Source organism: Stylophora pistillata, chromosome 5 (assembly GCF_964205215.1).
Source record: "Stylophora pistillata chromosome 5, jaStyPist1.2, whole genome shotgun sequence".
NCBI classification, from domain to species: domain Eukaryota; kingdom Metazoa; phylum Cnidaria; class Anthozoa; order Scleractinia; family Pocilloporidae; genus Stylophora; species Stylophora pistillata.
Window position 1 is genome coordinate 34,243,487 of NC_142523.1, and position 26,234 is coordinate 34,269,720.

A 26,234-nucleotide genomic window follows, 5' to 3' on the forward strand; every position below is an offset into this window, starting at 1 on the left:
CCTTCAAGAGGAGTCTTGCTTTTTTTCTGGAGAAATACATCGATGCAAAGCTTCAATAGCCCCTAAAATCCTCACAGAAGTAAGACTAGATCATTTGTAATCTAGATGGAGAAGCAACTAAGTGTCTGTACGTATATAACAAGACTATAGCTCAGTGTACGAGCCTTTAAGAGTTTTGTCACAAATCCATGCTCGTGTGCGCGAAGTGTTATACTTAACGGCTCTATGAACGAATTTAGGCCTGCTCCATTTTAAACATTTACCAACAGCTAAGTCGATTTCATTTTGTGGAAAACAATTTGGGAATTTGTCCTTCATTCATTTCGCGAAGTATATATATCTTATTACAAGTTTTGTTGTGTAGTATCGCTGAGTATTTATACTCGTTATTTCTATTTTGACTCGCCCTACGGGCTCGTCAAAATACGGCACAACTCGTAGAAATACTCAGCGATACTACACAACCAAATGTCTAATAATTTATTTATTATCCAACACGCCAAACTGTTACTTCAGCGCGGGCGAGTTTCGCGGATTTTATTTGCGGGGAGTGCGTGACAGAAGTATGCGAAGCGGAACGGAATTGGCGCGTTGTTGTGTCGCTGTTTCTCTTTTCTTCATTAATGAAGACATTTTCTGGTCGTCAAGCTGTTTTTCTTCGTTCGATTCATCTAATGAACTTGGGCCTATATTTGCTAGCCATTTTGACTCTTCGTCGTCGGAAATATGATTCAAATTGTCCGCCCCTTGCTTATTTTTATTTTTTTTTTTCGTAACTACAATTCAATTCTTCGCTCGCGCGATGCGAGAAAACCTGTTTAACCGGTACTGCAATAGACGAGTACAAATACCGCGTGTTATTTGTACTCGTCTATGGCATTATTTGTACTCGTCTTGGTGTAGTTGGATAATAAAGTCTCCTAACCGGACGGATGTACAGCGATTCTTTATTTGCTGAATGAAAAACCTCATCGCTTATAATATTTCGCTTTGTTTTTTCCTCCGATGTAAATTGGAACGTTTCGATAGCAAGGAAACGGTCTGGAGTCTTTATTCTTCGTGCCAGCCCATCACGATCTAAAACGGCAGTGAAAAGATGATCAGATCAACAATTGTATTTAACAGCCTTACTGTGTTCCTCAAGGCACTGAAATAAGTCTCACTGGTAAGTACATTATGTCAGAGTGTAATTTAGTTGTTTCCGTAAAGGGCCAGGACTTGCCAATTATGAAATTTAAACTAAACATCTACCTGTCTTCGGACAACAACAAGAGCTACATGTCTTTGCTCTCGAGATTGATCACGAACGAAGATCGTTAAGTTTCTTGCCAACAAGCACGTTAGGTATGTTTTGAAGATGGGAAGATTTTCGAATGTATGTTGTCTAAGGTAAAACCGTAGAAAGAAATTGACACAGAAAACTCCGCAGTCGATTAAGATCTTCTCTGCTTCATCGTTTTTCAGACACGTTTCCCTCTAATTTTGTAACCCTATATACTTTCAGCTGGCTCTACATTTTACTATAAGTAAAATGCTGAATGTTGTCGCTGAAGATAACCGGTGAACTGAATACTAAACTGTTCGTTCAAAAATTTTCCTTTCGGTGAAAGGCTCAGTTTAGTGCTTTTTTCATTTTTTATTTCAAAAATTGTTACAATGCCGTTCTGTAAAGGGACTTTAATCAGAACCTTCTAGGAAACGACATTCGAATATGGTTGACCTCTGTTCAAGAACTTACTGATTCCTATTACTTGAAATATCACACCAAACACGAGAGTAGGCGGTAAATCATTCAACGTTTAGTATTACCCTAGTGTTGCCCTTTATCTGCTTTGTATTAATAGAACCGCTTCGAGAATTGCTTGAAATATTGCCTAAGGGACCGGGGAAGAACTGATGTGCTTTGCTCTACCACTTTTTCATTTTTTGACTTACCTCCTCCAACTTCCCCCATTCCGATGAAATAGTTCTATTTACACGGATCAGCGCATTTGCTGTTAAAAGACGCGTGTCATGGGATTATTATTTCAAGGCTAAGGTCACAATAGGTAACACACTGGTTTCACTTTCGTGTTGCTGTTTACAAGTTGAAGGCTGGTTGCGGATGAGCAATTTTAAGTTTCTTGTCTTGTCTGGTTGGAATTTTGACGCCTAAACGAAATTCAGAACTGATTTTAGTAGTTGTTTCAGACAAGAGATATTTACATTCTCTAAAGAGGCTTCATTAAATGTGGAGTCTTATCCTTGTTGCTGCTCTGAAAAGGACTTTGATCAACACATTCTCGAACAGAATTTAGATTTGCTCTATATTTTGACTCAACCCCCATTAAGTAGCTCTGCTTATAAACTCAACGGATCAGCGCAGAAATCGCAAGTCTGACGTTTGTGGCTTTAAAGGTGCCATAAAAAATGATGCAATGTCTAGAGATTATTTCTGAAGGTCACAGTATGTAACTAATCAGTTTCACTTTCATTTTCTTGTTTATTAGCTTCTAAACAGCTGCCCCTCCCCTCCCCTCCAAAATCCCGATTCCTTCCAGAGTTTTCTTAACTCTGGAAAGTAGAGGCCTGTACACAGGCTACTGTTTATCAACTGGACGGAATTATGACGATTCTTTATTTGCTGAATGATAACCCTCATCTAGTATAAAAAGACTTTAGTTCTTTATGGTCGTTAAATACAGTCAATTTAGTCAGTTTTATCACTTAGGCCCAGTTCAAACGTCGAATTTGACATTTGCCGAGCTTAACTCCTATTATAGTCAACTAAAATAGTTAAATAGGGCATTTGATTCAAACGTCGTTCAATTTGATTCAAGTCGCTCAAAGGCAAGATACGCGAACTCAGTATAAGTGAGCTCTTGGATGATGGTTGCACGCGCTGTAGCCTCTGCTCCTCTTGAATTTTATATATTTTTATTACAAATCCCGTAACTGGTTAACTATAGATTTTCTCTTAGTTTTGATATCTATACTACTGTAAATAGCTCCTAGTCTTTTTTCTTTTTTAATGTCCCCAAATTAGTAAGGGATTTTGCCCTTGCTAGACGGCTCTTGACACTTTTAATACAGTTTTACTACTACTAGGAATAACCAAAACTACAATTCCTTTGAAGCGAGTTTAAAATTAGTTCAAACTAGGCCAGGTAACTTTCCATCCTTAGATGGATGCGACATTCGCTTTAAGAGATTTCACGACTGTCTGGAGGGGAAGAAAGATCGGCCAGCTCGGGAGACAACGTGACGTTTCACCACGCTTTCTTGTCCCATCCTTGAAATATTGTTTTATGAAAATGTTATAGATGCTATTTCAGGGATACGCCTCACGATTTTATGACAACATTTGGTGACTGTATCAATTTATCGAATGAACTCGAATGGCTATTTGGAAAATAATTTAGATACAAGCTTGAATAGACTAGTAAAACTATAGTTTCCTTGCCACTAATAATCAAAGTCCTGTCACCGTTGTGATTTCAAATTTTGCAACTACTTACGATCCGCCTCAATGTAATCCTTGACTGATCACAAGCGCGTTTATTTCAAGTCTCATCAAGCTAATGAAGAGAACTGCAGCAAAAAATATTTCAGCCATACGTGACTCGCTCGGGCTTTTAGTGCAGGTCCCCTCGCAACACTGTTCATATTTTTCATTGGAGCAGACATCAAGGCAGTCTAATCCGCGGTTATAGTGTCTGTTTTGCGCTTTGTTGTTATCCATGTATGCAGACTACGAAAGAAACGTTTATATTGTCCTTGCGTCGGTTTTATTTCTTACTTATTCTCTTTCTGATTGCGTAGCCTTACGCACGCATTTTTTGTTTCAGTGTCTCTATTGGTGTATGTTGGACAAATCACTGGCATCGATTTCATGTGAATTCCATTTGGAGGTAACTATCACTTAATGATAATGATTATAACAACTTTATTATTTTACTTATATAGCGCATTGCGGTGCGGTGTACAATATTCTTTCGGAATGGTATAGAAGCAAATAATTCATATGGAATTGTAATTTAATGTGAACAGGGAGGGCGTGGGGGTGGGGTAAGCTCAATCTTACCCCCCGTCTCACTTCTTCCACGCTAAGTAAGGTTATCGTACCCAACTTAATGACGAATTTTCCAGACTTTTGTAGGGCGAAAGAACTTCGAAAAATAATGAAGGTTAACGTGTCGCGGAACATCCTAGTGTTGTTTGCTGAAGAGAGATGATGGACAAAGAATCAAACCAAAGCAAATTCAATAGTTGTCAGTAAAACAATTGATATTAAACTTGCAGACTGCAGCTATTTAGGGACGTAGATAAGGTGTTCTGCCTGAAGGCCAAAGAAGTTTTCGATTTCGCGTTCGTCGAGTGTTTTGTTGACTACAGAAAGCAGCCTATATTCTTCATCGTAGATGATCAATCACCACCAAAAAGTTTCCAAAACTTGGCAGGAGCAAGTACCTTAGTTTCATTTGCATGAAATTTATGAGTAGCAGATACAACTCTTTTCAAATCAAAACTACTTCCTAGAATTGCTATATTGGAAGAGAAGGAACCTCATGAGACCGTAACAAGATGAAATTTAACCGTGATTTCTCCCATCTTCCTTAACGCAAATTCCCCTACATCAATGAAGATGTTATTGATGTTAGTTTGTTATGCTTTGTAATTTCTTTAATCTAACATTCTGAGTTTATCAACTCAACAAAAGAACTTCTATGTTTGGTCGGGCACCGAATGATCTTCAATACTTCAAAGCAGGTTGCTTCTTATTTCAAATGGATTTCATAGCTCAAGCTGAAGAAGGTCTTTACCAGCTCTATTTTCAGTTTAGGTCATCCTTTCATTCAAGTTGACTATTTTTCAACGATCAAAGTTTGTTTGAGTGAGTGCGAAGAAAAGTAACCAGGAAAGTACAAACTATTTTCTCTTAACTGACGTAACCCAAAAACCTGTCTTTCTTACTTCAGCAAAACAAAAGCAGTTCAAATGGCTCATTGATATGGCGTCAAAATTATTCGATCATCGCTTTATAAGTATTGTGCGGCCTTCCTATTAAATCTCTCGAAGTCTCTTGTCTTGTCTTGCTTAGAGACGTGGTTGATGTGCATTGCGACGAAGCCAGATTAGCTTTCGCATGCGAGTTCCTCAAGTGTTTTGTTGACTACAGAAAGCAGCATATATTCTTTATTGCTTACAAAGTATTATTACCCCACGAAAAGTTTCTAGAACTTTGACAACGTGAAGCAAACTTTAATTCACTTACCTGAAAGTTATGCGTAGCAGATACAACTCGTTTCAAAGGAAAAAGAAACAAGCGAACATTGTAGAATACTTATCTTGATACGAAACACGCTGCAGGAGAAGGAGCGTAATACAGTAAACTATTTTAGCAAAAAGATGAGATTGCACTGCGACTTCTGCTATCGTCGCTTTAAGTTAGAAAAGAGATGTTTGTGACCTTACGTTCTTTTGATACTCTAACTGATATGATCCATTGTCTAATATGCTGACCGTATCAAATGAACAAAAGACGGAACTGTTTAGTTAAGTTGACAGTAATTGTCGGAAACATGGAGACGCACCCACGCCAGAACAATTTCTTTACCTGTGAAACCAGATATTTCGTTTTGTTTGTACAGTGACAGTTGATTGATTAAATTAATGATTCTCATATTACCTATATAAAAGGAGGCGATTACACATTAGAGATAAACGAGTTGGAATTACGCCTACGTTTTGGTTTATTATATGGCGCCCAACGTGGGGCATTGATACCCTGAGACATAAGACACGAAATGGCCGAAAAACTACCACGTACTCGCGCCAAACGAGGTGGAAATAGGACTGTTATGACAAAACTAATGAATGAAGCGGATGGTCTTCTCAAGGCTGAAACGAGTGATAAGAAACGCCTGAAGGCTATTGCTGCTTCTCTAGACGAGAAGTTCAATTTGGTAAAAACACTCGACGAAGAAACCATAGAGAATTGCGCGGTGGAAGAGGTCGAAGCCGAAATAGAAGAATCGGATGAAATCAATTCACGCGTAATTGATCTATTGCTAGTCATAAATGAAGCGACTGGTTTAATGGATAACAATGACGGACTTTCGGTTGTCCCAACAACGAATATCGACGATACTACGCCCCCTGGTTCTCAACAATCGATTACGCCTTCTGGAACAAGTGGAACTTCGACTTTGGCTTCTAAAAATAATGTTCAACTCCAATCGCCCGGGAGTGCAGCTTATGGTGGATTTCATTCTTTTGACGTCGCTTCAACTTCCCACGCTGAAAACATGCAATCATCAGGAAATTCAGGTATGGGCTCTCATTCACATACTAACTTTGGCATGAACGCTAATTCAGTGGCTTATCAGCCTAGAGCAAAATTACCTAAACTAGTGTTACCGAAATTTAGAGGAGAAATTACGCAATGGCAAGGTTTCTGGGACAGCTTTAACAGCGCCATACACGCCAATCCTCATTTGAGTTTAATCGACAAATTTAATCACTTGCATTCACTGTTGGAGGGAAGGCAGCAAGAGCGATTCAAGGGCTAACTAGAACTGAGGCCAACTACAAGTCTGCCATCGAGATATTACACAAACGCTTCGGCAGAGTGCAGAACATAATATCGACTCATATGGATGAAATGCTTAAAATTCCAGCATGTACTAGCGATAAAGCGGCCCAACTTCGTCTCGTTTATGACAAAATCAGCATTAACATAAGAGGTTTGGAATCGTTGGGTGTAAGTTCTCACCAGTATGGGAGTTTATTGATTCCTGTGATCATGTCAAAGCTACCTCATGAAATTAGAATTCAAGTAGCTAGAAATACCGCGACGGAGGTGTGGGAGATGTCCGACCTGTTAGAAGTGATCCGTCAGGAAGTTGAGGCACGCGAGATTAGTGAAGGTGTGAAGACCAACGTGAGCCTTGAGAAACTCCACCCTAATCATCATAAAACGCCGACCACAAATGCGCTTTTGTCTCAAGATGGCAAACGATTTTCGTCTTCGGGAAATCAAATTAAATGCGTTTATTGTGGTGGATTACATTACTCTGCTTCATGTGAAAATGTGAGTGACCCTCTTGCTCGTTTCGAAATCCTGAGAAAGAGTCGAAGATGCTTCGTTTGTTTGAAACCTGATCACCATGGTGGCTCATGCAAAAGGAACTGTCGACGATGTCAGGGCCATCATCATCAGTCGATTTGCCGAAAATTTGTGCCAAAGAACCCCGATCACAGCCCCGATACGTCTGGTTTGAACGATCACAATTCAAGGGAAGGACAAAACTCGACTCTTGTGAGTCACACCAGAGAACCAATTACGATTGAAATAGACCACGCAACAAAACCTGAAGAAGGAAATGAAACTCCATCCTTGGGGAGCACTGTAACCGCAACGTCGACCGCGAGGGCCAAGGGGAGCATTTTGTTACAAACTGCTACCGCGATAGCTACAAACGAAGACCGATCCAAGTCCATTCCCGTACGAATTTTGTTCGACAATGGCAGCCAACGTTCATACGTCACCGACCACATCAAAGCGAAGCTGGGATTAACTGCAACGTCCACTGAGACCCTTCACCTTAACACGTTTGGTGAAAACGCTTATCGTAAACAAAAATGTCAAGTTGTTACCTTGCCACTAAGAAGCAATAAAGATGAGTACGTGGAGATTTCAGCGCTTAATTTTCCAGTCATTTGTTCGCCACTTCCTAAGAGAATAGACGTCACGAAATACCCACATTTGTTAGATTTAGATCTAGCTGACCGTTCTGCGTACGACCTAGACTCCATTGACATTCTCATTGGCTCAGATCATTACTGGGACATTGTCACTGGAGAGTCAATCCGCGGTGAATTTGGTCCCATAGCCATCAACAGCAAGTTTGGTTGGCTTCTGTCAGGCCCTACCGAAGAGCAACATGTCCATGAAATTTCCAATGTCGTCTCGAGTCTTATCATCTCTGGTAAACCATTGTTAAACGAAACGAATGAAGCTGAAGAGATCACGAATATGCGGAAAAGGTTCTGGGAAACCGAAAGCATCGGAATCACAGACGACATCCAATCCGCAACACATTTGACACTTAAGGCTAAGCTAAGCGAAGAAATCTCTTTTAATGGTCGTCAGTACGAAGTTGCTCTCCCATGGAAGGAAGACTGCTTGCCGTGTACAACCAATTATCGAATGCGTGAAACGCGTCTGCGATCTTTGCATCATAAATTAAAACACGAGCCGAATTTACTTCACGAATATGACAAGATTATACAAGAGCAAACGCGAACGGAAATCGTCGAAAAGGTGCCAAATTTGAACAATACGAACGAGCTCAATAAAAGGAGGGTTTATTATTCACCTCACCACGCTGTTGTACGAAAGGATAGAGAAACGACAAAGGTTCGCATCGTTTACGATGGATCAGCCAAGAATTCTAAGGAAGAACACTCTCTGAACGATTGTTTAGAAGTTGGAGACAATTATATTCCCCATATCTTCGACATGTTAACTAAGTTTCGCTGGAATGCCATCGGGCTTACTGCAGACATTGAGAAGGCATTTTTGATGGTGGGCATCAAACAAGAAGATCGAGACATGCTCCGATTTCTATGGTTCGAAGATCCGTTCGCGAAGAAACCAGAGATCGCAGAGTTTCGATTCAACCGACTTGTCTTCGGTCTACGCCCTTCTCCTTCGATCCTGGGAGCCACAATAAGGCATCATTTGCGTTTGTAGAAGCAAAGCGAACCGGAGATGGCGGAAATGTTAGAAAGGTCTTTGTACGTTGACGACCTGATTACCGGAACAGAAACTGACGAGGAGGCTCTCGTCGTCTACAAGAAATCAAAACAAATCATGGCCGAAGGCGGATTCAACCTTAGAAAATGGAATTCAAACTCGCGCACCCTGTTGAGAGCGATCGAGAGTGTTGAAAATTCAAGCGGAGCCCAATCGAATCAAGATATTACGACAGAAGACGACGAGTCATACGCCAAATTATCGACTACACCTAGAAGCTCTGAAGTGAAGAACGACACGATTGTCAAGGTTCTAGGACTTAATTGGGACACTGCGTCTGATGAGTTTTTCTTCGATCTCACAGAATTGTACAAATATGGCAGTTCACTTCCGACAACAAAACGTTCAGTTCTGAAACTGACGGCCAAGATATTCGATCCCATTGGATTTCTGACACCTTTCACCGTTGCAATGAAAATCTTGTTTCAAGAACTTTGCCTAGACAAAATCGACTGGGATAGCGATTTAAAGGGAACTTTGCTCATCACTTGGATGGAATACGCTACTTGAAGAATTGAAATGCCTCAGCAATGTACGAATTCGGCGTTGTTATTTTCAGTCACGACCTGTAGAAATAGAGCTTCATGGTTTCAGCGACGCCTCTCATCGTGCGTATGCAGCAGTCATTTTCATGCGTTCACTCTATCAAGACGGACGAGTTGACGTTCGTTTGGTTGCCTCAAAATCACGAGTAGCGCCGTTGAAGAAACAGTCTATCCCGAGGCTGGAATTACTGGGAGCAGTTCTCCTCGCACGACTTGTTCACCAATTCAGTTCTAACGAAAAACAATTGAAAACAATCAATTGGACCGACTCGATGACTGCCTTCTGCTGGATCAAAAACAAGCGAGTATGGAAACAGTACGTCCAACATCGTGTGGAAGAAATTCGAAAATTGACCTCGAAGGATGAGTGGAGACATTGCCCGGGCGAATTGAATCCTGCAGATATACCTTCTCGTGGTTTGTCCGCTAAGGAACTTTCCACAGATACGACTTGGTGGAATGGCGCAGCATTCCTTTACAAACCAAATTCTGAATGGCCCGTTAACCGATCGACACAATCCGAAGATAAGGTTGCTCTTGAAGAAGCTATAAAGAATCCACCATCTGTCACTCATTCACTTGTGAATAATTCACACGACACTCCAGAGAGGAGAATCAATCAGATAATCGACATAAGGCGCTTTCACAGCTTAACAAGTCTGCTCCGTGTAACGGCCCTGGTTATCAAGTTTGCAAGGAAGCTCAAGAAGCGAGTTCAAAACGAGAGTACCGAAGAAGAAGTGCGTTTAAAGGCCACCGATCTAAGGGAAGCCGAGCATCTCTGGATCAAGTCAGTGCAAGCATCGTCGTTCACCAAGGAAATCGAATTCCTTCAGCGCGAAGATCACAAGTCGACCCCGCCAACGTATGTCACACAGTTTGGCTTATACCTACAAGAAGGCGTTGTTAGATGTAAGGGGCGATTGAACAATTCACCATTACCTGAAAATTCAAGGAAACCTATCCTATTACCAGCAAGCCATGAATTTGTTCAGCTACTGATAAGGCAGTCACACGAATCTACTCAACACAGTGGAATGCGAGACCTCGACGCACCGCAGCGGTTGTTGGTGAAATCAGCAGACAATTGAACAGTTCGTGAATAATTGAACATTGATTTATTTTCATTTCGTGAATTTTGAAAGTTTCTCACGCAGTGAATAAACTTTGGGGAGTGTCGGAAACATGGAGACGCACCCACGCCAGAACAATTTCTTTACCTGTGAAACCAGATATTTCGTTTTGTTTGTACAGTGACAGTTGATTGATTAAATTAATGATTCTCATATTACCTATATAAAAGGAGGCGATTACACATTAGAGATAAACGAGTTGGAATTACGCCTACGTTTTGGTTTATTATAGTAATTATGAAAAACGCAAGGGGCAAAAAGCAGCGGAATACGGCTGCCACAAGTTCATTAAAACTCGAGAAATTTTTCTGGGAGAATCATCTATTGTTTTAGCAATAGAGCTAACAAGCCAACTGGGAGCAGGCCGTTAAGTTGACTCGTTATAAACCCGTGAAAGTGATAAATTGGCTTGTTAGCTCAATTAGTAGAGCGCTGCACTAGTATCGCAGAGGTCGGAGGTTCGAATCCGTACAGGCCTGACTTTTTTCAGGTCTGATTTTCGCTATTGCTTAAGTAGCGCTATCTACTGCGAGGATCGTGCATCATACGTATCCAATTTATTATTACTTATATAGCGCAAAATACATGTGGATATGATCTAATGTGCTAGAATTCTGATTGTTTTATATGATAAATGCGTCTGTCCGCCAATAGATCATTGGTAAGAACCAATCACAATGCCAGCGTTATTTAGCTTATGATACATAAATCACCGGATATGTTGCTGTGTGCAGCTTTAAATGCATGTGATTCTTAACTATTCAACCTTTGATTGCAGACAGTTAAAGTATTCCAAAGGTTTCTCAAACTTCCAGAACGGTATGTATTATCTAAGTTACTGATTCAAGTGAGTTCCAGATAACTTCTCTCTGAATTTGCTTTTCTTATCGATCTATAGCTTCAGAGTGATAATTTCCATTCGTGGAGAAACCTCCGTTCACGAGTTGACGTAAATTAAAGCTAACCGTCACGTGTGGTGTGTATCATTTTATACAGTACGCTGGGAATTTATTTCGGCTCAGGTTGGCAAAGTTGTCTAGTATTTATCTAAGAGTGATGGCTGGTTTTCACTTTACGCTATCATACTTGAATGAAGTGAGAAGCGATTCTTTATTGATCACTAGAAAGTAAGGTGAGAGAATGGAATTCAATGTTAAGAGACCTTATTAAGTAAGATTATCATAACTAATTACCTCAGACGCAAAATGATAAACTGAAAAGAGGGAAAAAAATTCGTATAGCTTAAAAATTATTGACTTTGACCATCAGTTCTCAGATTTAGACAATATTCCTGATGCTTTAAACTTTTTCTTTATTATAGGAGAATTCATTACCTGACGAGGGATTCGTGCGATATCAGTTTTTGCAGGAAAGTTAACGCGGAATTGACGAGTTAGGTGATCGATTTTCTTTAAGTCGCATATTTCAACAAAAATTAGTAAAATCAGAGTTAACTTCGTTTGCTTCTTCGGATGAGAAAAAAAAAATAAAGGCTGATAGTTTCTAAAGAATCTGTTTGGGGCTGCGTCGGTGGGGGTAACTAAATAATTTGAATATATCAACCAAGTTGAAATGGTAAATTGGCCACCGTTACGATTATAAAAGCTGACGTTTCGAGCGTTAGCCCTTCGCTCTGACGAAGAGCTAACGCTCGAAACGTCAGCTTTTATAATCGTAACGGTGGCCAATTTACCATTTCAACTTTGTTGATATATTCAAATTATATTGAGAAAAATAAAATTATGTGAAATTGTTAAAAAGTAGCCTTGATTCTTTGCTGCTTAATTTTCCTTCATATCCTTAGTCCTAGCGTTAATTTAGCCCCACCCTGTGAATAAAGGAAATAAACTTCCTTGTCTCTGACCCACCCCTTTCCTAAAAAACATGTGTAAGCCCGTATCGCGAGATCTTGACACATATACCATTTGCAAAGACAACCCCGATGCCTATTAACAAAACTTTGGTTTTGCGCAGGTTCAAACAAGAAATGGCCGCTGCATTTGAATACAAGGAAGAGCAGCTAAATTACTTCAGGATTTGTTACGTTGTCACTGATATCATAACAGAGGGTCTGCGAACAATCTTTAAACAAGAATGGGACAGTCGCCACAAGACAAGACTAGGAGAATGGAAAGATCAACCTAAAAATGGAATGGACTTTTGGAATGGGGAGTCCCCTAAGAAGAGAAGCAAAAACGTTCTGCTGTTATCAACCATGCAGAATGGCGATAGAGCTGAATGGGATTGTACCATGCTGTTTTACGCTATTCTTTTTTCAGATTGTATCCACGGTCTCAACTCAGTGGTTCGATCAAACATAAATGATCTAAGAAAAATCCGGAATGAAATCGCACACGACGAAGCAGGCCAACTCTCTGACCGAGGTTTCAATACTGTTATATCCCGGGTGAAAACTGCATTCGTCGCCCTCGGTCTTCCCACATTAAAAATCAATGAGGTCCAAAATCAAACAACCTTCCCAACAGAGGAGTTAAGTGAAGTTTTAAGGGAGGTTAACGACATGAGACAAAAACTTAAAGAGAAGGAAAAGGAACTTCAAGTAAATGAAGAACAGAGGCATGCCTTGCAAGAACAGTTACACGAAAATGTCTCTCCATTTTGCATTCTCCCTCCTAAACCAACACACGACATCGCTGCTCGAGAATCTGAAGTTGATGAAATTATGCGAAACCTGCAAACATTAAAACACACCGATGATGGGATGAGCATAATGTATTTGTCAGGAAATCCAGGAAGTGGCAAATCTCAGCTGGCCCGTTTAGCAGCCAAGCGATTCTACGACGAAGTCAAAGAAACACCTTCCGCAGCTTCATTTGTTATGACACTGAATGCTGAAAGCCCAGAAACAATTTTGAATTCGTATGTCGATTTTGCTCAACATTGCAAATGTCCCGGATATGAAATAGCAAGCACTTACGGCTCGAAGGATTTGAACACAGACGAGAAGATTTCATATCTCAAGTCCCTAATAAGTGCAAAAATTAAGCATTACACTTCATGGCTGGTGGTAGTTGATAATGGGAACTCTCTTTCAAGCGGTCTTTTGCCTGATGCAGGAAACGAGGTGTGGGCAAGGGGCCAGATGCTAATAACAACGCAGGGCACTGCGTCTATGCCGTTAACAAGCTCTTCCGTACAAAACCTTTCCGTCAGCGCAGGAATGCAACCTAACGACGCATGCTCTTTGCTGAGCATTCTTTCTGATATCCCAATTAATGACATAGAGAAAGAAGTTGCTAAGGTATTAGACTACCAGCCACTTGCCCTAGCGGCTGCAGCCACGTATGTGCGACAGGTTCGTCAGAGTAAGGTATCCTCGAAGTTTGGCTGGAGCGACTACCTGAAGAAATTGGAAGAGGGGAAACGAAGGGCTACTGAAATCAGACTTGCTGAGAGCAATCCAAGCTATCCAAACTCCATGACCAAAGTAATAACACTCGCTGTCGAAAAGGCGATGGCGGACGATATAATTTTCCATCACATCTTCAATTTTCTCTCTGTGTGTGCATTACAGCCGATCCTTCAAGAAGCTGTTATCGAGTACATCAGAGCAGTAGACGAAGATTTTGAAGATGAAGATATGATGAGAATGAGAATGAATCAATGTTCATTATTGCTGATTGAAGAAAAAGAAGAAGAGGAAGAAGAAGAGGAAGAAGAAGAAAAAGTGAGTGGTGTCTATATTCGAGCTCATGGTATTGTTCACGATGTTATTAAATCTGCGACGAAAGATTGGACAAAGGATGAAGTTTACGAAGTGGTATATGGGGCTGTAATGTCATTCTCAAAATTTGAAAAATTAGCTTGTATTGATGTGGGAACAAAATTAGCTCCCCATTTAAAGATGTTAAGCTTAAAACTTGAACATGTGGTAATTAGAAGAAAAAAGCCAGAATTCTCCGAAAGAGCACTTAAGTCTTTGAGTTCTTACGCTGGTGGCCTTTGCACCCTCGGTGACATGTGCGATGCCCACAGTGAGTTTGGAGCAGCGATAGTCTTCTATAAATTGCAGTTAAAAATGATTGAATCAAGTCACGAAGGAGAGGACCTGCAAAAAGCAGCATGTTAAAGCAACTTGGGTATTGTACATAGTGAGCTGGGCAAAACAGATCAAGCAAAAGACTACTATAAGCGTGCACTGGAGATTCGTCTGAAGAAGCTTGGACCTGATCATGTTAAAGTTGCAGCCTCTTACAACAATCTGGGTACTTTACACAGTGACCTGGGCGAAAGAGATCAAGCAAAAGACTACTATAAGCGTGCACTGGAGATTCTTCTGAAGAAGCTAGGACCTGATCATGTTGATGTTGCAACCTCTTACAACAATCTGGGTGTTTTACACAAAGCGCTGGGCGAAACAGATCAAGCAAAAGACTACTATAAGCGTGCACTGGAGATTCGTCTGAAGAAGCTAGGAGCTGATCATGTTGATGTTGCAGCCTCTTACAACAATCTGGGTAGTTTACACAGTGCCCTGGGCGAAACAGATCAAGCAAAAGACTACTATAAGCGTGCACTGGAGATTCTTCTGAAGAAGCTAGGACCTGATCATGTTGATGTTGCAACCTCTTACAACAATCTGGGTGTTTTACACAAAGCGCTGGGCGAAACAGATCAAGCAAAAGACTACTATAAGCGTGCACTGGAGATTCGTCTGAAGAAGCTAGGAGCTGATCATGTTGATGTTGCAGCCTCTTACAACAATCTGGGTAGTTTACACAGTGCCCTGGGCGAAACAGATCAAGCAAAAGACTACTATAAGCGTGCACTGGAGATTCTTCTGAAGAAGCTAGGACCTGATCATGTTGATGTTGCAACCTCTTACAACAATCTGGGTGTTTTACACAAAGCGCTGGGCGAAACAGATCAAGCAAAAGACTACTATAATCAATCACTGGAGATTCGTCTGAAGAAGCTTGGACCTAATCATGTTGATGTTGCAGCCTCTTACAACAATCTGGGTAATTTACACAGTCACCTGGGCGAAACAGATCAAGCAAAAGACTACCATAAGCGTGCACTGGAGATTCGTCTGAAGAAGCTTGGACCTGATCATGTTGATGTTGCAGCCTCTTACAAGAATCTGGGTAATTTGCACAGTGACCTGAGCGAACTCCAAGAGGCCAATCATTGTCTTGATCGTGCACTGGTAATTTTTATTTCGAGATACGGTCAAGATCATGTTAGGGTACGAGAGGTAAGGAGGAACCTCTCTCGGCTACAACAGAAAAGGAGGTGCGTCGTGAATTAAGGTTTAAGCTGCTTTGAAAAGAAGAAAAGATGGACTTGTAGATAGTCTTGAAACTGGGCTAATTTATAAACGGCGAAGGCCTTTAATTCTTTTTAGACGTTGCTGTCCCTTTGCTGGAGAAGTTTCGCCAGAATCTAGACCGTTTTGATATTTTCGTTATATTTGATATCATTTGAGCTTCTTGTATCCTGATCTGCAAACTCTGTGATCGGAGACAGGTTAAAGACGTTTCCTTGCTTGAAGTCCCACGTTCCAGGACAAAATCGTTTATGAGTCGCCATATAGTGCTGCTTCTTCTGAACTATGACTTTTGATTGATTGGCTTGTGTACATATCACTCTCTTCCTATCAGCAACGTAAATTTATAAAGTAAAAGATAGCCTGGTGGTTTCGTTATGTTTTATATTCGATGGAGCTTAAACTAAAAACAGGCTCCTCCTGTAAGAAGGAGTATAATTGACAAGGTTTCCAAATGAATAGCTCAGGACTTAATAGCACTGTAGATCTCAGTCTGAGAAGTTTCAAAGTATTGTAATAGATTAAGAGACTCCTTGTGATATTACCTTAGAATTTGAAATTTCGTTAAAGTGGAGACATAAACACTTTATCTATTATTTTCTCATACATTCTTAGATGAATGTCGCGCGTTAACTACAGAGTGTACGAGGAGCTTCGTTGAATCGGGATGATTAGGTCTAGTAATGGTTGATTTCGACTCGGTGCATCTCAGTTCACCGATCTTTAGAATAATGACGGACTATATATACATTAGCCTTTTGTGAGAGCTTACATAAGTTTATATATTTGTTTGCGGTCAAATGTGAGATCGTAAGAGATGATGTTTTTTAACAAATACACGGACATGTTTTTGCATCAAATAGATACTTGTGTGGTTATTATCTTTCGATTTTACTTTTGGAGCGTGCAGTGGCCCCTCCCCACCCAGATTATTCAAGCATGATTTGTTTTAGCGTCACTCCTTTGGCAAGCTCGTTATCTTGTTTTTTATTATACTGGGTGAAACTCGAAGAGAGTGCCAAACTTTAGCAGCGGCTTCAGTTGTGTATCCCAGGCGCTTGTTTCATTTTTCTTCCCCCTCCCCCGGGCCAAAAACCTTTATATACATCTTTGGTTTAGATCCGTTGGTGAGGTTGCCGTGTACGTCGTTCCCTCCGGTTTGATGACTCTGTTTAAGACGTAGACAAGTCATATGGACTTTTGTGCGATCATAAAACAGTCAACTTATGTGTTTTCTAAAGCTTTCGATTGCAATGTTCTTCTTGACCTTTTTCATTTTCAATTGCGAACATTTGTGAAAAGAGGAAAACCTCACAGCTTTGAAAATGGCTTTTCGTTGTGCAAATTAAAATGGATAGAGCAAAGAAGCACAACACCCACAAAGAATAAAGCATGTTTTATCATGAATTTGTAACTCTACATCACACTTATAGGTCGTGGCAGTACAGACCCTGCAGCGTTCGGTCCATCCAAACCCAATGAGGGCCAATATGCCCCAGGACACTTTGAGCAAGTGAGGTTAATAATAAATGATTTATTAGAGGCCAGTCTGACCAAAATTTGCCGATTTTCGAGAACAAAAATACAGGGTGTTCAGGCGCATTGCAATTTGAAAAAAAAATTGATCCTTTATTTAAGGAAAACCGAAGGTAAAAGTTTAAAACAAACATGGAGGAAAAGCCAGTAGAAAAAACCTCGTGGTGACTTACTGAACGGCGCATGCGTGCACGCGATTGCATAACAATACGTCGGAACACACGGCCTACGACCGTTTCCGCGAAAACGGTCCGTATGGCAAAATCCCAACCGAGTAAAAACTAATCACAGCGCTCGGATTTACCTCAAGTCTACTTGGCCGTATGAAACTATCAAAGTGACCCTATGGGGGACCCATTGATATATTATGCAGAATACAATTGTTTATTTCATGCGGTCAAGTCTAAGGTTAAAAAGTAAACGTGATATTTAATTCTTATACCCCCTTAACAATGAGTAAGTTCTTAAGAGGGAATAGTCGGTAGTTCAAATTTTGGTAAATGTTTATCCCACCTACTTGTCCGGCACAAAATTAGCCGTCATCCCTACAACAATAACTTCACCAATCATTAATAGGGTACATGCCATCGGTGCCATGAGGCAATTTTTATGAAGCAGAATACAAATTAACATTTGAATCAGTGTCTGAATGATTAATATATCGTGTTTCGATGAATTGTTGTGGAAACTTTGGTAAAAAGTAGAAAACATTTTTCAAAGCACTTTGAATGGATAATTAATGGCTAGTGTTTCGAGACAAGGGCTACCTGAATTTAAACTGATAAGAACGTCTTGGGCTGATATTCGATGGCCCGAAAATGTAGGCAGGGTAAATCGTAGATCAGGAATTATGGATGAACCCAAGAGGAACATAAATGGTTTAAATGGAGGCTTGTTTTAAACAATAACAAGGCGACACCACGACATCGGGAGCTACATTCCCTTCACTTTGCGAAAAGTCATGAGCTACTTAAACGTGCACCTGCTCTTTTGTACAGAGAAGATGCAGCAGACGGGGCCTTTTGTGTTAATTGTCCTTCTCTAAGAAGACTAGAATGTCTAACCCTTTGCCGATGTCATAGCAAAAGTAGCGCATGCTCCTGAATTATATCAAGACCCTGAGTGTTAGTCTGCCCTGGGGCTTGAACCAGACCTCTAACCTTAGACCTCGGAGCTAAAGTCGCCCAGGAGCCATCAAACTCGCCAAATTGAGAAGCACTCTATTTTTTTGTTACTAGGTATGAACAGACTATCCTGCAATTGTCCTGCTCGTGATGTTGATAATTTACAGAGTCGCATACTAAGAAATGTTCTGTTTACAACAATAAGTAGTAGAACTATGATAATTTTGTTGTCTTTATTTGAAAATGATGTGGTGTTCCTAAGATTTTTGGACGACTGTAGTTTGCTGGTGCATGAGGCTAAAAATCAAGGTGGTAACAATGTACTAGAAGGAACGAGAAGGGCGATCATGATGCATGATTTATATTAACATACCTTCCAAGGTAAGTAATATAGAGGCCGAGTTCTGATTTTGGACGCTTGCGGCCAATTTTTTAAATTTGGAAACTCGTGTATGATTTCTTTTTTTTTTTTTTAATTTTGACGGTAGTGTCTGATTTTTGAGAAAGGGGCCGATTTTTCAATTTTGGACAGCAAATGATCAGTTATCTAAACAAGTCAATTATCCTAGATTCCAAGCGCGCCTCCAACTAGACCAGTGGTGGCCAAGGAGAAATGAGAAGAAAACTTACTTGTGATTTCAATGGTGAGGTTACAAGTGACATTGTTTCCTGATTGGTCCATTGCATGATACAGAATAACACGATTCCTTTATTGAACGATTGAGGAGGTTGGTGGATTTGCTGATCATGAGTTGTCCGTAGCAACCGGTTTCGTGCAGGTAACCGACGATAAAATTTTTTCTCGTTTAGCATAAGATGACATGGGGTTTTTTGGACATGTGACACCAAACGTGAGAGGAACAAGATCTGGAATGGAAAAGAGTTCGTTAGTTTCAAGCGAAAGAACTAACATAAGTCAAGCTGACATATCACCTGATGTCAACTCTAACCTGACCTTCGTACAGAGTTTTACTATTTTTCACTATAGAAATGACGCATGGAACACTCATCGATTTCCCAATCGTTAAGCTAGGAAATAATTTATTTTTATGAGCACTTGCACAAAATATCTCCTTGGCTCGTTATCAAAATGGCAGAACCTATTATCAGTCGGGTCGAATACTGGCTTGGTTAACGGGAACACACAAAAGGCTTTCAAATCTTTCCCGAAATAATTTTTAATTGGAAAATAACAGTTTCCTATAAAATAATGAACAATTAAAACTTATGATCACACGAACACAATAACATACGCGAAAACGTTTATCGGAGGCAAAAAGCTCAATATAGTATGAAGGTGGCAAGTTATGGGTAAACAAGTTGTGTACACAAAACTTATTGAAAAGGACTGCTGGACACAAAAATAAAAACTGCGGACGTAACACTAAGTTCGTACTGATATGGAAACCAGAAGAGAACTTAAGTTCCAAAAAACATGGATAGGTAGTTATTTAAAGCCTTCTCTATTCGATTATTTCCTAGAGGGAATTATCTGTGGAATAATAATGGTATAGGGAAAAATATGGACTGGACTGGACTGTTTTTTGGACGATTTTTTGGACGATGTTTTTGAACGTTTTTTTGGACCATTTTATAAGAGGGTCGGCACACCTTTAGTACTCAGGGAGGAGTGGGTGCAGTCGAAAAGTACTGAGGAAGGGGTTGGGAAGAGTTTTGTTACTCAGGGAGAGGTGGTAGGTTGTTGTAATTGTAAACACTACTGGTTAATGGAGTTTTTAATCGATCGTACACGTTATTTTGATCGGTTTTTCGACTGCCTTCAATCAAAATGTTTGCGCTGGGCCGCGGTCTTTCTTTAATTTTTAGTAATACGAAAATGCCACGTATACACCGGACGTAAATCTTTATTGAAAATATCGCGTTTACGATCTTCCACTGTAGAGTTACTAGTCTGGCGTAGGTTATGCGTGTGCCTTTCGAGTCGACTTGTGCACCATCAGTTTTCCTTTGAGTATACAGTGTGTAATTACCAGATTTATCTATCTTCTTTTTGTCATTGAAGTTATCAGACGAGATCACGAAATTCCCTGTCCTTCGCCCTTGACTAGAATTCACAAGCACTATCGTAATTTTTACGTTTGTACGTTTACTATATGAAATCATTTTTGGTACAATCGAGTGTCTCGAGTACATTTAGCGGGTTTTGATTGTTTTTAAACAGGGGCGCTGAAGAAAATTTAGTGGTAAACAATTAAGACAATAGAGTGTTTATATCTCGGAACTGGCATAGGGTAAAATATGGACTGGACTGGACTATTTTTTGGACGATTTTTTGGACTATTTTGGACGACTTTTAGGACGATTTTTTGGACTATTTTTTGGGCAATTTTATAAGGGAGGAGGCACACCTTTAGTAAACAGGAAGGGGTGGGTGCAGTCGAAAAGTACTGAGGGAGGGGTGGGGGAAGAGTGTTATTACTTAGGGAGGGGTGGTAAGTGGTTGTAATTATAAACACTACTGGTTAATGGAGCTTTTACTCGATCGTAATAATTGTTGATTGTTTTTAAACTGGCAAGGGGAAGACATTTTAGTGGTGAACAATAAAGAAAATAGTGTTTATGTCTCGGAACTATCGATCTGATAATTGCCCCTTGGAAATCTGATGTTCTTAAAACTAGCATATCGGGCAAATATTTCTTTTAAGAACATCAAATTTCCGCGGGGCAGCTAACAGCTGATAGTTCCTCGACAGAAACACTCTATTGTTTAACTAGGTATTTCGCTGTTGTGCGAAATTTTGTGATCTCTTCTGATAAGATCACTGACAAAAGGAAGATAGATATATTCACTAATAACATACTGTATACACAAAGGAAAACGTAAAGCAACTGATAGTGCACACACAAGTCGACTCAAAAGGCACACGGATAACTCAACAGTGAAGGATCGTAAACGAAGTATTTTAAATATAAATTAAAGTCCAGTGTTTACGTGGCAGTTTCGCTTTCGCATAACGGAAATTCCGATATCTCGTCTGATAAAATCAATGACAGAAGGAAGAGAGATAAATTTGGTAATTACACACTGTATACACGTTTTTCGAGGTGTGCGTTCTCGAGGTGTGCGGTGTGCGGTCTGCGGTCTGCGTTTTTGAGGTCTGAGAGAATATTGCTTTGTACGATTGTACCAAAAATGATTTCATATAGTAAACGTACAAACATTAAAATTGCGATAGCGCTTGTGAATTCTCTATTTACCGCTAAAGTGAATGGCCAAGGAACGGAAATTCTGTGATCTAGTCCGACAACATTAATGACAAAAGATAGATAGATATATCTGGTAATTACACAAAGGAAAACTGACGGTGCGCAAGTCGGCAAAAGGCACACGCATAACCTATGCCAGATAACTCAACAGTGGAGGATCGATAGTAAAAGCGATATTTTCAATACGAATTGAAGTCCAGTGTTTACGTGGCAGTTTCGCTTTCGCATGGCTAAAAATTTAAAGAAACGCCGCGGCCGAGCGCAAAATGTTGATGTAGGAGAAGTCAGTCGAAAAACCGATTAAAATAATTATTACGATCGAGTTAAAGCTCTATTAACCAGAAGTGTTTACAATTACAACCACCTACCACCCCTCCTTGAGTAATGACAGTCTTCCCCCACCCCTCCCTCAGTACTTGTCGACTGCACCCATCCCTTCCCGAGTACTAAAGGTGTGCCTCTTTCCTTATAAAATGGTCCAAAAAATGGTCCAAGAAATGGTCCAAAAAATCGTCCAAGAAGTAGTCTAGTCCAGTCCATATTTTACCAAATGACGGTCACCAGTGTGTCGCCGTACCCGCGACGACAATATCACAAAAATAATAAAGATGTTGTTACTCTTACTTAGCAAACGACGAAGGGAGACGTGATTATTTAGATAACGCTGAACATGCTCACAAACGACACCTTTTTTCGTTTCTTGTTGTGCCCGAAAAGCAAAGGTCGAATTGTAAATGCATAAATTGAAAGAAGATCAAAGTGGTCCACAAAAAACATTAGGGACTTGGACGGCTGACCTCGAGGATGGTAATATTAGGCGCGGAGGACTGGGCCGAAACCGACGTTCTTGGCGAGAAACTTTCTACGTTAAGGAGCGGGTTGTTTGAACGGAGGACGGTAGCGAACCTGAAGTTTCTAGCTCTGTTCGTAAATCATGGCATATTTTAAAAAGACTCGCGAAATGATTGTTATTGTTTACGAAGAAAATCTACTGACCGACGAAGAGTTCCTGTTTCTGTACGAAGCTAATAAGCCAGTTAACTTAAAGCTGCCATACTACGAGTACGAAGAATTTAACTTATGGCTGAACATTTATGGTGAATAGAAGTAATTTACGTGATACATGGAGTGAGCAAAATAATTCTGCAAACAGATGCCAGAAAATTCAATTTCATTCAAGTTTAGTTGACGTATTCGCCATCACTGCGAAGCGCAGCAAACAAACACTCATTCGCGATGGTATTTTACACTTCAATTTTTTAACTTTTGTTTATGAAAACAAGAAATAACAGTAAGGACAGCCTTTTCAATTGAAAAATAATGAATTTTAAAAGAAATGCTCGTCAAATGTGCTTACGTTCACTTGTGGACGGCAAAACTCTAATTCCGAAGTCCTCGACAACAACTGGACGGCAATACGTGTTGTGCAGACATGCGCAATACAGTCTACACGTGTAAAATTACTTACGGTCAGCCGTCCAGGTATCTTAAGGTCCCTATTATAGCAACTAAGACAGTTTTATCGCCGGAAACGAGGAACTAGACGAGAAGTCGCTTGATGTTAGAAGGATTTAAAAAAACAGTAATTATTAAAAATAATCAGGGATACAATGGGCAGTTTGTAGTCAGCTATCGCTGCCATGAAGGATAAATGAGGGAGTTATATACAGACCTATGGCTGATGCAAGGAGAAATTTCCGATAAGGATGCAGACTGCTTGAGTGAAGATTACGGGCGCTGGGATTTCAACTGGAAACGTTCAGTTCGTTTGATTCTTTTGTTTTCTAAGTGGAGAAAATTTGTGAAAGATTTGATGCCAGTGCATCTCAGATATTTAACAAATGGTAAACACCACAGCGTACGCTATTGAGTTATGGATGCACGCGGGAGGTTGCTAAGCACGAAAGAAGCGTAAGAGTCGCTCGAGGCGATATCCGAGAGCGACTCTAGCTTCTTGAGTGCCTAGCAAACCTCCCAAGTGCATCCATGACTCAATAGCCTACGCTGTGGTGTTTACCATTTGTTTTATAACATAACATTAATACATTGTAGCTAAGGAGTTCCCTTTTATTTAACAAATCTTACATGACCAGAAAAAACAAGCGCGCGCGGAAAAATAGTCTTTGCATTTGCTCACGTCAGCAGCGTACACCCATGGGCAAATGGAGGACGCTAAACTGACCAATCAGAGCGCGCGCTTTACTTTGGTTATGTTATAATACAAAATCAGCTTCTTGCCATGTTGATGAAAGTGAATGAAAAGTAGCGACAGATTACTTGGTTGTAACTTAATGTTTGATGTTTTGCACCTGACCTTTCACAAATGTTGAATGCATTCCAGTAATTTTGAATCGGAGCACTTTCAGATCGAGTGTTGAGAAACCAAATCAAGGAATTTAAAACAGCCAATCAGAAGAAAGGAAAGTTCTCAAGAACCAGTGAGAACTGAAAGTGAAATTACTTTCGACATTCGATTGAAATTTCTCTAAAGGACAAATACAATGATCTTATCCTTGATTTTTTCGGCTGAAATGTTTTCGTGTAACACGAGAAAAAATTACGCCGTTATTGAGCTCCTGGACAAAACTACCCCGCTCTCATCTCTGTCTCAGTTGAAACTGCCATCACCTCGATAGCGCGAAACTAAAGGTATCCAATGTATCTTTCACGTTAGTTCACCTCCTGAAAAGCAGCCCCCACTTCTTTACATGGGACATTTCAGACAACGGAATTCTCCATCAAACACTAAAATGTTTCATACCCCATTTGTAGGGTCAACCCTTGCAGTATGCGATCATTTTCATGCTAAACATCTTAACACTAGGAAGGATCTAAACAGTCACAGAATCGTTTCAATTTCTATTTGTTTTAGCTTCAAGGCATTTACAAGCGATTTGAAAGAAATTCTCTATTCCAATGATTATTTCAATATGTATCTTGGAGAAAGCCCGATTTTTTGATCCACTTTCTCCGTCACACATCGGTGCAAAATCAGTGTTGCGTGACCGAAAAAAAGCGTCACAAAGGGAGGATGATCGCGCTCCCTAATAATAAGTAATAATAATAATAAAACTTTATTGATGTGTCAGGGGTATTTAGCTTGAAGCTAATTGGGGACAAACCTGGAATGTTGGTTTTTGCTGCGGCAGGAAAACCGGAGGACCCGGAGATAAACCCTTGGAGCAAGGATCAGAATCAATAAACTCAACCCACAGGTGACGCTAGGTCCGGGAATTGAACCCAGGCCATAGCGGTGAGAGGCGAGTGGTCTCAACACTACACAATCCCTGCTACCCAGCTCCCTGCTGGAAAAAAAGCTGCTCACTACGGTTTTAAATATTGTATGTACAATAAAAGGATTAATCAAGAATAACAAATACGTTGATATCATGTTTCGAATTAAAGAATCAACATAACTGGAAATAAATTGAGCCGGTTGAAAAACCCTTGAACGTCAGTCACTAACATTTAATTTTCCCTTAAAATATCACTTCTAAATCAAACGCTACGGTTATGAGAAAAAAGACAATGATCTCAACTGAATGAAGCTCTGGATTGTAAAAAAAGTTTTTCTTCGCGTCACTACCATGAGTATGGGAAACATGCCTACCGATGTTCAGGGAGCGTAGAGGGCTAATCGAAGTCTTCCTTGGGTCTCCCAAGATTTTCAACAATCTAAATTTGTCCATAAATGGGATGTTTCATAGTGTTGTCCATTGTTGGCATAAAACCTTGTTGACGCAGTTCTCAAAATTTAGCTGAATTGAAGATAGCTAAAACAAAGTTTAGCTAAAGAAGGGCAAACTGTTGGTTTCTCCACCGGCCGACTGTTATTCAGGTAAAGCTACAAAAACACTGAGTTTGGTTTCGATATCTTTCTACTAGCAAACATGGCAATCAAACATGGCGGTAAACACACGATCAAACATGGCGGTACACACAGACACACACACACACACACACACACACACACACACACACACAGACACACACACACACACACACACACACAAAAAAAAACCCATAATTGCATGGATCTTTTGTAACACTAAATACCTCATTTTCGTTCACGCCAAAAAAATTAAACTTCAAAAGATCGTTTTTGATAAATCAAAGACAGTTTGTTTCACAATTTGTGACAGGTGTAACTTGGGGAAGGAGGGGTGGGAAGAAACTGCACGGGAGGGGGATAGTCTGATACCCTCTCCCTCTTTCCCTCTTTCTTTCCCATCTCTTATCATATCTACCTCACGGAGTAATCTGTAATCTTCGTGACTTTCGATGGTCTAGCATTTAAATATTCAGGCATTAAAGGGATACTCTCCACCAAATTTTAACATTTAATTAAAATGTAGATCTTTTGCCAAAACGACTACTGGAAGAAGAAAAAGTTCCCTAAAACCTTTCATTTGATTAAAATCCTGTTGCAAAAGCGCGAAATTCACTCATTTCAAAGACCGGAAGTTGAAATGGCTCCTAGTTAAACATAGCCTGCGAACAGGCTCCCCGTTCAATCAGAAGTGAGGACACAGAAACCTTCCCCTTCCTTCCCCTGCTTCGCGCCCTCCAAGCCGGGAG

At 40.3% G+C, this 26,234-nt stretch overlaps 4 protein-coding genes across 12 annotated transcripts in view; 3 read left to right on the top strand and 1 right to left on the bottom strand.

Annotated features, from left to right (window-relative positions):
* The window catches only part of LOC148731599 (sorting nexin-5-like), a 221,112-nt gene that overhangs the window by 74,917 nt on the left and 119,961 nt on the right, over window positions 1-26,234 (top strand). The gene's annotated exons all lie outside the window — the stretch shown is intronic.
* The window catches only part of LOC148731602 (cell adhesion molecule Dscam2-like), a 94,380-nt gene that overhangs the window by 59,310 nt on the left and 8,836 nt on the right, over window positions 1-26,234 (bottom strand). The window lies entirely within an intron of this gene.
* On the top strand, window positions 2,497-14,576 carry LOC148731606 (uncharacterized). Of its 8 annotated transcripts, none has more exons than XM_088761527.1 (4): window positions 2,500-3,890; window positions 11,257-11,500; window positions 11,800-11,875; window positions 12,453-14,576. In XM_088761527.1, exon 4 carries the CDS (start codon window positions 12,466-12,468, stop codon window positions 14,566-14,568), a length of 2,103 nt encoding a protein of 700 aa, XP_088617653.1. In that variant the 5' UTR covers window positions 2,500-3,890; window positions 11,257-11,500; window positions 11,800-11,875; window positions 12,453-12,465; the 3' UTR covers window positions 14,569-14,576. The 8 variants fall into 8 exon arrangements, with proteins under 8 accessions (XP_088617649.1, XP_088617653.1, XP_088617654.1 ...); XM_088761528.1 differs by having other exon boundaries at window positions 11,800-11,870; XM_088761525.1 differs by having other exon boundaries at window positions 11,257-11,297; window positions 11,377-11,500; window positions 11,800-14,576.
* LOC148731607 (uncharacterized) lies at window positions 5,557-8,737 on the top strand. The gene has a single exon (XM_088760776.1). It carries the CDS (start codon window positions 6,635-6,637, stop codon window positions 8,735-8,737), a length of 2,103 nt encoding a protein of 700 aa, XP_088616902.1. The 5' UTR covers window positions 5,557-6,634.